Source organism: Vombatus ursinus, unplaced genomic scaffold, assembly GCF_900497805.2.
Source record: "Vombatus ursinus unplaced genomic scaffold, bare-nosed wombat genome assembly UNPS02014832.1, whole genome shotgun sequence".
NCBI classification, from domain to species: Eukaryota; Metazoa; Chordata; class Mammalia; order Diprotodontia; family Vombatidae; genus Vombatus; species Vombatus ursinus.
The window spans coordinates 45,820,741-45,833,535 of record NW_020954610.1 but is presented as its reverse complement, the minus strand read 5'-3'; the positions used below and the strand labels follow the sequence as shown (position 1 = coordinate 45,833,535).

General features: G+C 40.8%; 1 protein-coding gene across 4 annotated transcripts in view; it reads left to right on the top strand.

Annotated features, from left to right (window-relative positions):
* Positions 1-10,634: 10,634 nt before the first annotated feature.
* Positions 10,635-12,795, top strand: part of ABCC1 (ATP binding cassette subfamily C member 1) — a 138,693-nt gene continuing 136,532 nt past the window's right edge. For 2 of the 4 annotated variants that reach the window (XM_027839205.1, XM_027839203.1), the window contains exon 1: positions 10,641-10,714. In XM_027839205.1, the coding sequence (XP_027695006.1) occupies positions 10,667-10,714 (48 nt within the window). In that variant the 5' untranslated portion in view covers positions 10,641-10,666. Of the gene's footprint in view, positions 10,715-11,165; positions 11,288-12,795 lie in introns of those variants that run through there. The other 2 variants (XM_027839204.1, XM_027839206.1) reach the window with 2 other exon arrangements.

The following is a 12,795-nucleotide window of genomic DNA, read 5'->3' as shown; positions in this document are numbered from 1 at the left end:
GAATAAGAATTCAGCGGAATTTTGTTCTTAGTGATATTGGCATCTAGTAATCAATGACAACTTTTCTAAGTGCTCATGAACCATCTGCTTAATAATTCATTTCAGAACTTTTATAGAGATCTGTGCTAATTACACTATTATGTAGTTTCTAGGGTTTTCTTCTTCCCCCTGCCTGAAAATTGGGACTTCTCTCACCCCTACCCTTCCTTCAGTTTTTTGGTATTTTTTTCCATTCTTCACAATTTTGAAAAGGAAAAAAAATGATTGTGATTATATTAATTTTAAAAATAAATAAAATAAAATAGAAAAAAAGTTCTATTTGGTGTCAGTATTTCCACAAAGCTCAGTTTATTTTTTCTACCTTTCTGGCATGACTTATAAAAGTACATGATACTCTTTTGTGGTTTTTTTTTTTTTTACTCCTTCCTGTTTAAAATCTGAATTTATCACAAACCCCCCTGTACAGCTATATTCGTTTCTTTATATGATTTCTGCTTTTCCCTTTTATCAGAATTATTTGCTTTTATATTAAGATTTCATTTCTGAGAGTCCCTCCCCTTCCCATCATACCCTTCTTTCATTATTTTCCTTTTAAGAGTCTCTGACTGTGGGATCATACCTATTATTAGTCTGAATTTTTAAAATCTATTTTCCTGAAACTACGGTATATTTTACACACACACCAACACACACACACACACACACACACACACACACACACGTATGTACATATGGTATATAACTATGCCCAGCATTACTTTCCTGAGCTATTATGAACTTAGAGATGACATAGATACTTTTTCTTATCACTTTTGAGATCTAATTTGTTGTTTGCTGCCATTTTAAAAAAAATATTTATTTTTAACATTCTTTTACAAATTTTTTTTGAGTTCCAAACTCTCTCTCTTCCTCCACCTCCTTCCCTCCCCATTGACAAGGCAAGCAATATATCAGTTATACATGTGAAATCATACAAAACTTTTCCATATTAGCCATGTTGCAAAAAAAAAAAAAATCAAGAAAAATAAAGTGAAAAAATTAGACTTCAATTTGTACTCATAGTTCATCGGCCCTCTCTCTCTCTTTCTCTATCTCTCTGACTCATCATGAGTCCTTTGGAATTGTCTTGGATCATTGATCAGAGTAACTGTTTTTCACAGCTGATCATCATTACAATATACTGTTTTAGTGTGATCTGTACAGTGTGCTGTACAGTGATTTCCTGGTTCTGCATACTTTGCTCTGCATCAATTCATATAGGTCTTCCCAGGTTTTTCTAAAACCATCCCCCTCATCATTTTTTATATAATAGTATTCCATCATGGTCATATAGCACTTGTTCAGCTGTGACCCAGATGATGGGCATTCCTCAGTTTCAAGTTCTTTGCCACCACAAAAAAGAACTGCTATAAATATTGCTGTACTTATACGTCCTTTTTCTTTTTCTTTGATCTCTTTGGGATACAGACCAAGTAGAAATGAGGCCTTTATCAGAGAAACTTACAGTAAAATTTTTTGATATTACTTCATTGTCTATAGCACCATTTAGCAAAATGTAGTTTCCCTGTTTATCTCTTTTAATTAGGCCTATTTTTGCTTTTGTTTTGTCTGAGATCATGGTTGCTACTCCTGCCTTTTTTTTTTTTACTTCAGCTGAAGCATAATAAATTCTGCTCCAGCCCTTTATTTTAACTCCATGAGTGTCAGTTTCAGGTGTGTTTCTTGTAAACAACATATTGTTGAATTCTGGTTTCTAATCCATTCTGCTATCTACTTCTGTTTTATGGGTGAGTTCATCTCATTCACAGTCACAGTTATGAGAAGTAATTGTGTATCTCCCTCTATTTTATTTTCTTATGTTTATCCTTCTCTATGAATTTCTACTCTGTTCCTCCTCAAAAGTCTGTTTTGCTTCTGACCACTGCCTCCTTTGGTCCACCCTCCCTTTTTATTCTACGCCCTCACCCTTTCTCCTTCTCTCTTGGGTAAGATAGATTTTTATACCCAATTGAGTGTGGATATATATTCTTCCCTCTTTGAAACAATTCTGATGAGAGTGAGGTTTAAACATTGCCCTCCTCCATTTTCCCCCCCACTATAAAAGTTCTTCCTTTAATGCCTTTTTTACGTGAGATAATTTTCTCCCTTCCCCCTTCTCCCATGCATCCCTCTTTCTCACCCATCTTTTTTTTTTTAGATCATCCCAATATAATAGAATATTGTGCCCTCTGACTATAGAGTCCTTGTAATAGCTCTAATAAGGATAAAGTTCTTAGGAGTTACATGTATCATCTTCTCTTATAGGAATATAAACAGTTTAACCTTATTGAGTCTCTTATGATTATTCTTTCAAAGTTACCTTTTTATGCTTCTCTTGAGTCTTGGGTTTGAATATCAAATTTTCCATTCAGCTCTGGTCTTTTCATTAGTATTGCTTGAAATGCCTTCCTTTCATTGAATGTCTATTTTTTCCCTGAAGGATTATACTCAGTTTTGCTGGGTAGATTATTCTTGATTGTAATCCTAGCTCCTTTACCTTTGGGAACAACATATTTCAAGTCCTACTCTCCTTTAAATGTGGAAGCTGCTAAATCTTGTGTGATCCTGACTGTGGTTCCATGATATTTGAGTGGTTTTTTTCTGGCTGCTTACAATATTTTCTCCCTGACCTAAGAGCTCTGGAATTTGGATATAATACTCCTGGGGTTTTCATTTTGGGATCTCTTTTAGGAGGTGATCGGTGGATTCTTTAGATTTCTATTTTACCCTCTTGATCTAAGATATTGAAGTAATTTACCTTCATAATTTCTTGAAATATGATATCTAGGCTCTTTTTTGTATCATGGTTTTCAGGTAGTCTAATAATTCTTAAATGACCTCTCCTCAATCTATTTTCCAGGTTATTTGTTTTTCTGATGATATAGTTCACACTTTTTTTTTCATCCTTTTGACTTTGTTTTATTGTTTCTTGAAGTCTCATGGAGTCATTACCTTTCAGTTGCCCAATTTTATATATATATATGTTGTTGTTTTTTTTGTGAGGCAATTGGGGTTAAGTGACTTGCCCAGTCACACAGCTAGTGAGTGTTATGTGTCTGAGGCTGGATTTGAACTCAGGTTTTCCTGACTCTATCCACTGGACCACCTAGCTGCCTCCCCAATTCCATTTTTTAAGGAATTATTTTCTTCAGTGAGCTTTTCTACCACTTTTTCCATTTGGTCAATTTTTTTTTAAGGAATATTTTTCTTCATTGAATCTTTGTACCTCATTTACCATTTGTCCAGTTCTGTTTTTAAGATGTTATTTGTTCAGTATTTTTTGTGCCTATTTTATTTACCCAGATGTTAATTCTCTTTTCATAATTTTCTTGTATCACTCTTATTTCCCATTTTCCCCTCTACCATTCAGCTTTTCTTTAACACTTCCAGGAATTCTTGTTGGACTTGTATCCAATTTACATGGTTTTTTCCTTTAAAGCTTTGCTTGTAGCTGTTTTTACACTGTTGTCTTCTTCTAAATTTGTATTTTGATCTTCCCTGCCACCAAAGTAATTTTTTATGGTCAGGTTCTTTTTTTTTGTTGTTGTTGTTTGGTCATTTTTCTAGCCTATTTCTTGACTTTGAACTTTATGTTAAAGTTGGGCTCTGTTCACCCCGGGGGTAAAGAGGCACTGTCTCAAACTTTAGGCCTTTTTGTGCACTGATGCAAAAGGAAATGAGCAGAACCAGGAGAAGGATTAATAACTATAGTGTAAACACAATTATCTTCATAAGTCTTAGCAACTCTGGTCAACACAATGACCAATCACAATTCCAGTGAACTCATGAGGAAATAGGTCACCCACCTGATGACAGACAGGTGATGAACTCAGAGTGCAGATTGAGGGAATAGGGAGGCAAGGAATCCATTAGAACATAAGCTCACTGTGTGTCATTCTTTGTACTTGTACTCCTAGCACCTAGCACAGTGCCTGACACAGTGTAGGTATTTAATAATACTTGATTGGTTTACTTGGCCTTTCAGAGGAAGTGGTATTTTAAGAGTTCTTAGTCTGAAAGAAAGAAAGAAAGAAAGAAAGAAAGAAAGAAAGAAAGAAAGAAAGAAAGAAAGAAGACTAAGGGATTAATAGGGATCTAGGACCACAAAGCCCACTTTTGCTTTATTCTGTCCTTGGTTTAAGACTGATCTGCCCCCTTATCCCTACCTCTTGAGCTTCCTGGGCTTTCTTCTTCAGTACTTTTTGGGTCTCCTTTAGCAAGCTGTTGACTTGTTTTTCATGATTTTCTTGTATCACTCTCAGTTTTTCCTTTATTTCTCTTACTTTCTTCTCAAAATTCTTTTTGAGCTTTTCCATGGCCTGGGACCAATTCATATTTTTCTTGGGGGCTTTGGATGTAGGAGCTTTAGTGTGTTGTCTTCTTCTGGTTTTATGTTTTGATCTTCTTTGTTACGAAAGAAAGATTCTATGGTTTGATTCTTTTTGCACTGCTTGCTCATGATCCCAGCCAATTACTTGAGTTATAAACTCTTTGTTAAGGTAGGAGTCTGCTTCCAGTGTGGAGAGTGTACTATCCCAAGCTTCGAGGGTTTTCTGCAGCTGTTTTCAGAGATACTTCTAGAGACCTGAAAATTTTCAGTTCTTCCAAGGTGCTATGATCAAGGGGGAGGTGTTTGCTCCTTTCCTGGCCTGTGCTCTGGTCTATGAGTGAGCACAAGCACTCTTTTCTGCCTTGGAACTGTGAGGAGGATTCCCTCTCCACTGCCACTAAAAACTCCACCACTCCAGCGCTCCTTCTCTCCTCAGGACCACCATCCAGAACTGTGACTCAGATTCAAGCATGGGCAAAGCAAGAAAATCCTGCACCAGCAGAGAGATTCCTGCAATCCCGCTCTGATCAGCCACTTGATTCCCCCTCAGTCTGTGGGCCAGAAGCTCAAGAGGCAGCCACCGCCTGGGGCCACGCTCAGGGAATGGTGCTGGGACCCCACCGAGTTTCTCTCTCACCACCGCAGACACAGACTTTTCCTACTGCCCTTCTAAGCTGTCTTTAGTGTTCATGGGTTGAGAAGTCTGGAAACCACCACAGCTGCCAGAGATTCAGTCCCCTGAGGCCTGCTGCAGGTTCGCTGAGGTCTGCGCTCCTCTCCCAGCCAGATGCGATGTACCTTTCAAATTAACCATCCAGGTTGTCTTGGTCTGGAAATTTGTTTCGCTCTGTCTTTTTGTGGGTTCTTCTGCTTTAGAATTTGTTTAGAGCCATTTTTCACAAGTATTTGGAGGGGTTTGGGGGGAGAGCTCAAGCAAGTCACTGCTTTTACTCCACCATCTTGGCTCCCTCCCTGGCTTTCTTCAAAGTCTACTTCTGAAGGAAACATTTCTGGGTTCCCCTCCATTTGTTAATGCATTCCATCTTTTCTGCATATATATACAGTATGTACATAGATCGGGGGCCTTAAGTGTAAGGTATGTGTGTATGTGTGTGTGTGTGTGTGTGTGTGTGTGTATGTGTGTGTGTGTGTATGTGTGATGGACCCTTTCTCAGAATAATGTTTTTAAACGCATAAAATAAAATACATAGGATGTGAGCTCTTCCAGAGCAGAAACTGTCTTTTGACTTTCTTTGTTTCCCCAGTGTTAAGCTTATTGCCTGACACAGTAGATGCTTAATATTTATTGACTGATTGACAAAGGTAACCAATCATACTGAAATAGTTATCAACTATTAAAAACCACAAGTTCATACACCATTTATTCAGTTTGTTTGTACATAGTTGTTGGCTTATTGTCTCTATCTCTAGACTTGTGAGTTCTTTGAAGTCAGATATTTTTTGCTTCTTTTTGTATCTCCAGAGTTTAGCACAGTACCTGGCACATAGTAAGCACTATATAAACATTTTATTATTAAGCAGATTGAGACTTTTTTCATATTTTTATGTGGCTAATTCAGGAATTTATTTTGCTTGACACTACATGTTTGTAATGGAATTTTGTTTTTCTTGCTTTCTCTGTAGGAATGGGAAAATCGGGAGGGAAAGAAGTGGATCTTTGAAAAAAAAATTAATTAAAAAGAAAACCAAAACTAAAACCAAACAAGTATATACCTATTTGACATACAGTGTTGCTCCTTCTAATAGATGTTTGTCTTAAAAAAAAATACCCTTTCAGTACTATATTTCAGTAATGAATATTTTTCCATCAAATGTCAATACCAACTATGAGATTAGTTTTCTTGTGTTAAAAATTTCAAGTTTGTTACCCATGGACATTTGAGTCCATTAATATTATAAAGATACCTTCTTCTCTGTTGTTTTGCTTCTGTGAATTACTGGGTACCTCCTCTATGATTGTTCTATGTCATTTCTGTTTTGTCCTCTATTACATCTAGTTTTCCATTTTTAAATAATCTTTCCAGATTTCTGTTTTAAATAATCTTGATCAGGTTGGCAAATTTAAAAAATGCTGTTTGCTGCTTTCAAAGGTTTTACAGGGTACTTAGATCATATATTTAGATCTGAAAAGTACATTAAATGTCTCTACTCTTCTCCATTGGGCAATTATTCTGATACAGTCAAAACTATGGGGTTTAGCACTTGATTTTTTTCTATTTGATCTAGGTTGTGTCTTCCCAGCTAATTCATTAGCTTTTTGAAGGTTAGGATGGTGTATTTTACTTTATTTTGTATCTTGAAGTCCTTCTCATGCCTCATCATGGTATGGAGGTGATCTTGAGTTTTTGAAGGATCTACCTGGAGATCATTCAAATTATGGGCCTGGCAATGAACTGTTTGTGTGGCATCCAAGAACCAGCCAAGTTGTCCCCAGTAACTTATGCAGTAGTTAGTAAATATTTATTAAGTACTTTCTATGTACCAAGCACTGTGCTAGGTGCTCAGGATATGAACAAAGGCAAAATATAGTACGTGCCCTCAAAGACCTCTGTCTAAAGGAGGAGACAACATGAAAAACAAAGTAAGTACAAACAATCTATATATAGGATAAACTGGAAATAATCAACAGAGAAAAGGCACTAGAAATAAATTTTTCCATAGCACTTGTTTTTATTAATTGATTTTTAGTTTTCAACATTCACTTCCATAAGCTTTTGAATTTTAAATTTTCTCCCCCTTCCTGCCCACCCCCCTCCCCAAGATGGTGCACAGCTATAACCTCTACATATACATTCCTATTAAATATATTTTCTCATTAGTCATTTCTATTGGTCCTAATTCTTCTTTACAACATGACTAAATGTAAATGTAAAGAAGAATTAGAACCAATAGGAGGAACCACAAGAAAGAAGAAACAAAACAAAACAGAAAAAAAAAAACCAGAGCAAATAGCATGATTCCATTTGCATTCAGACTCCATGGATGTGTATGGTATTTTCCATCATGAGACTTTTGGAGATGTCTTAGATCCTTGCATTGCTGAGAAGAGCTAAGTCTATCAAAGTTAGTCATCGCACAACGTGACTATTACAGTGTATAACGTTCTCCTGGTTCTGCTTACTTCACTCAGCATCAGTCCATACAAGTCTGTCCAGAGGTATGCACACTTTTATAGCCCTTTGGGCATGGTTCCAAATTGCTCTCCAAAGTGGTTGGATCATTTCACAACTCCACCAACAATGCATTAGTGTTCCAATTTTCCCACATCTTCTGCAACATTTATCATTTACCTGTTTTGTTGTGAGTCAATCTGATAGGTGTGATGTGGTACCTCAGAGTCATTTTAATTTGCATTTCTCTAATCAATACTGATTTAGAGCACTTTTTTTCATATAATTATAGATAGCTTTAATTTCTTCATCTGAAAACTGCCTGTTCATATCCTTTGACCATTCATTATAATCTCTACTCCATATATAATCCACTCCCTACCTCTCCTCACAGCCACTCAGTTAGTTACCTCTTGCCACATCCAGGCCTCATAATAACCAAATTACTCTTCTCCTCATCCCCATCCCTCTCTGGCAAAGCTAACCTTTGAGGGGGAATGGGTCTGTTCTCATCTCTCCGTTAGGAAGAAGCAATCTGATGTTCAATTTGCTCTTTTACTTCTAAGATATATGATGTAGAAGGAGATTTTGGGAACTTTCCCTGACCTATGCTCTCCTCTTCCAGTCTACTCCTCTGTTAGCATCTCTTGTACCATTGGCTAGTATTTACAAAATTCGAAGTCTGCTAAAGCCGATTTTTATCACATTATCAGTCAACAAGCATTTATTAAGCCTTCACCATGCCAGACCCTGTGCTAAGCTCTGAAGATGCAAAGAAACGCAAAAAAAAAAAAACCAACAGAACCAAACCAAACAAAAAAAAAAAAACCAAACAAAAAAAACCCAACCAAAAAAACTACAAAAAAACCACCAAAAACCAACCAAACAAAAAATGAGTCCTTACCCCTATGAAACTAACAGTCTACTAGGACAGACAACATGGAAATACATATTCACACAAGATATATACAGTGCAAATGGGTTGTCTGGAAATCCAAATCCTTTTAGTTACTATTGTCCTGCTTTGGTATCAGTACTGTGTGGTGCCGGACAGGTGCCTATGTCTTGGTGTACACAGGGTATTAAGATATTTATTTTTCTTACCAGAACCTCAGATGGGGAGGGAGGGAAGAGGGGGTGTTGCTATAAGTGCATGGAAAAGAGAGAAGCAATAGCTCTTGGACAACTTAGGGAACTAGCAAACAAATCAAAGCAAACTTTAACAAGAATAGCCCATGCTGTTACAAGACTTAATGTCATGATCACCACTCTGTCATTGACAAAAAGCATTTAAATGGCAATCAATAGTTATCCTCCTGTGATGCACTGAACACCCCTCATCCTCCCCCATTTGATCCTACATAGAGGAGATCTGCACTTACATTAGTCCAGGTTTTGTTTTGAAATCACATCAAGGAGAAAAACAGGGGATAGGAAGGCAAGGAATCCATTGGAAGATAAGCTTACTGTTTCTCATTCTTTGTACTTGTATTCCTAGCACCTAGCACAGAGCCTGACATAGTTTAATAATACTTGATTGGTTTACTTGGCCTCTTAGAGGAAGTGGTATTTCGAGAGCTCTTTGTCTGAAAGAAAGAAAGAAGACTAGGCGATTGACAGGGGTCTAGGACTATGAAGGGAACCCACTTCTACTTTGTTCTGCTCTTGGTTTAAGACTCATCTGCCCCTTCATCCCCACATCTTGAGCTTCTCTGGCTTTCTTCAAAGTGCACTTTTGAAAGAGACATTTCTGGGTTCTCCTCCATTTGTTAATGCATTCCATCTTTTCTGCATATATATAGTATGTACATAATCAGGGGGTCTTAAGTGTGTGTGTCTGTGTGTGTGTGATGGATACTTCTGGCAGCCTGGCAAAGCCTACAGACCCCTTTTCAGAATAATATTTTTAAATGCATAAAATAAAATACTGAGGATGTGAGCTCTTCCAGAGCAGAAATTGTCTTTTGCCTTTGTTTCCCCAGTGATAAGCTCATTGCCTGACACATAGTAGGTGCTTAATATTTATGACTGATTGACAAAGGCAACCAATCATACTGAGATAGTTATCAAAATATTTTTAAAAACCACAAGTTCACAGACCCTTTATTCAATTTGTATATAGTTGTTGCCTTATTGTCTCCATTTTTAGACTTGTGAGCTCTTTGAAGTCATATATTGTCTTTTGCCTCTTTCTGTATCTCTAGAGCTTAGCACAGTACCTGGCACTTAGTAAGCACTATATAAATGTTACTGTTATTATTGTTGTTGTTGTTATTATAATGTCCCCCTTTAGATTGTAAGCTCCTTATAACAACAGGGACTTTTTTTAAGCCTCTTTTTCTATCCCCAGTGCTTATCACAGTGCCAGGCACATAGTAGGCGCTATATAATGATACTTATACATTATTATTATTGTAATGGTTATTATTATTGTCTTCCCCCTTTAGAATTGTAAGCTCCTTGAGGGCAGACAACTTCTTTTTCTATCCCCAGCGCTTAGCATAGTGTCTAGCACATAGTAGGTGGCTTAATGTTTATTGATTGGTTGATTGACCCTAGCTATCTCCGAGGTGTCTTCTTCCATTAGCATGTACGCTCCTTGAAGGCAGGGACTAGTGGAGTGTGTGTGTGTGTGTGTGCGCGCGCGCGTGTGTGTGTGTGTGTGTGTGTGTGTGTGTGTGTGTGTGTGTTTTCTTTGTATCCCCAGCACCTGAACACGATGAATGTTTACTAAATGTTTGTCGGTTGCCTGCTTGACAGAGTGACCAGGGCGCGAGCTCGGGAGGAGGGCATTTTGGGCAGCCTGGGAATGGAAAGCACAGCGCCTCCCCCGCGCCCCCGCGTTCCTCAGTTTCCCTCCCCAGCCTCTGCCCCCACCCCCCACCCAAGCTCTGCCCTTAGGTGAGCGCGAACGAATGGGCGGAGCCGGGCCCCATCCCGGTGACGTGCGGGCCAACCAGGCGGCGTTGCGGCTCCCCGGGCTCCCTCTCGGCCGCTGCGGCCACCGCCTTCTCCTCCTTCGCGGCCCCCGCCTCCTCCCGGCTTTCTTCTCTCCCGGCCTCACGGAGCAGCCCCCGCCGCCTCCAGCCTCCGCACTCGCCGCTGCCGCCGGCCGCCCGCCCGCCAGTCCATCCGTCCTGCCGCCGGCCCGGCCGGGCCTGGCCACATGGCGTTCCCTCGTTTCTGCAGCGCAGACGGCTCCGACCCGCTCTGGGTAGATAACGCACGGGGCTGGGGAAAGGCCGCTCCCGAGCTGGGGAGGGCAGGGCCGGCCCAGGGCTGCCCGACCGGGACCCTGGACACCCCACTGGGCGAGCCCCGAGTCCGCGGGAGGGGGAGCGAGGACCTACTGGTCTGCCCCCCCCCGGAGCCACCTAGACTGCGGCTTCGGAACCTGGGGGGAGGGGGACGGCCGCGGCAGCATGCCCGGCACGCTCTGGGGGCGCCCTCAAGCTTGCCTCCCGCCGCTGCTCCAGGTTTGGGGCTGGAGGCTGTGCCCTGCTCTCCTCCGGTCCCCAGCCCAGGGGCTGGCAGAGAGTTGGTGCTCCCTTTTCCGATGGTTAGGGGTGGGTGGGAATCTGTTTGGGTCGGATTTGGAGCCGTAGGAGGAATGGGTGCAGGGAGGTGGAGCATCTGCTTAAGAAGTGAACGCAGCTGGGCACTGTCTTCCCCCATCCGCCCCTCACCACCTCCCCCCTGCTCGCACACCCCGCTTCCCCTCTCCCGTGGGACCCTCGGTGGAGTGAAGTGTACAGGAGAACTTCAGTGTCTCAGCTGCATGACTTCAGTAAGCAGGCTCCCTGGGGAGTATATGCGTGGCTGAGCCTTGAGACTGTGAGGGGTGGGTGAAGAGACTCTAGGTTCCTTGGATATGGGAAGTTGTCTAGAGACATCTCTTCAGTTGGCCTGGGTCTCCCTGGCTGGACTAGCTGCTTTCTTTCATCTGAGTGAGTGGTATTGGGGGCATTTCATTAGACCCTCAGAGGTACTTTTCTTTCTTGTGGCTCCATGCAAATAAGTGCACTTGGGGGATTTTGTGGAAAGTTTGGGGTTGATTCCTGACTCCTCCCTCGAAGTCAGGGAGTGAATTTATTGTTCGGCCCCCATTGGAAATCACAAAGCATGGCTGTGCTCTGGCTGTGCTCTGGCTGTGCTCTGGCTGTGCTCTGGCTGTGCTCTGGCTGTGCTCTGGCTGTGCTCTGGCTGTGCTCTGGCTGTGCTCTGGCTGTGCTCTGGCTGTGCTCTGGCCTCTCATTGTGCCACTGAGGGAAACCACTAGAAGGGACCACTAGGCAGGAGGTGGAGTTCTCCCACTGATAATGCTCTGGGCTCAGTAGCCAGGGAAGTAAAAAACAAAACAAAACAAAAAAACAAAACACACTATAATAGTGAAAAATGAATCCTGTAGTTAGTTTTGTGCATGAGGTCTTTGAGAATGCATCAGCAGGAGTAGTAGGCCTGAGACTAAGGTATTCCGATACTTCGAGGATACTGATTCCTGTTAACTCTCAGATTGTTTACCTTTCCTTAGTTTAGGGTTACTTTCACCATGGCAAGCATTGTTTCCTCCTTTATCTTGAGGTAGGGAGTTAGACTTAACAAAACCTTGGATACAGTGTAAGTACTCTGATCACAACTCGGCTGGAAACAGTGTGGGGTCTTTAATGAGGTAATTGTTAAGGGGAGGGGAAGAAATTCCTTGTAATCCAGAAGTGGGTAATAGGAAGTCCAGTACCCTAAATGCATTCTTTTCATTGTTTTTCTTGCTTCTCTGCATCATAAACTGCATTCAAGGTTTTTGGGTAATCCCCCCACAATTGCCTCAGTAGTACTAGAGGTGCCAGCTCAGTGTGGCAGAACCGTAATGAGCCACTTGCCCTGTTTTCAGTTTACTGGAATATGATATTTAGTGTAGTCTGGAAATACTTAAGATTCTTTAGAGTCAAAGCTTAGGAGAGATTTAGCAACAAAAGTCTGCAATGACCAAATGAGATAATATTTGTACAAGACACGTAGCGCAGTGCCTGGCACATAGTAATGGCTATATAAATGCTTATTCCCTCCCCCTCCCTTCCTCTACAAAGGCCAGCTGTAGTAGTCAGGATGTTGTAGTGGAAAGTGTGTAAAACTTGGAGATAGGAGAGATCTTAGTTCAAGTCCTGTCTCAGGCACTTTATTAGCAAGGTAACCAACCTCTCTGAGCCTGTTTTCTTATCTGTAAAAGTCAGCTATTCATGGCAGTACTTTCTAACCTCACAATTGTGGTTGTGAGGATCAAGTGAGACAATGTTTATA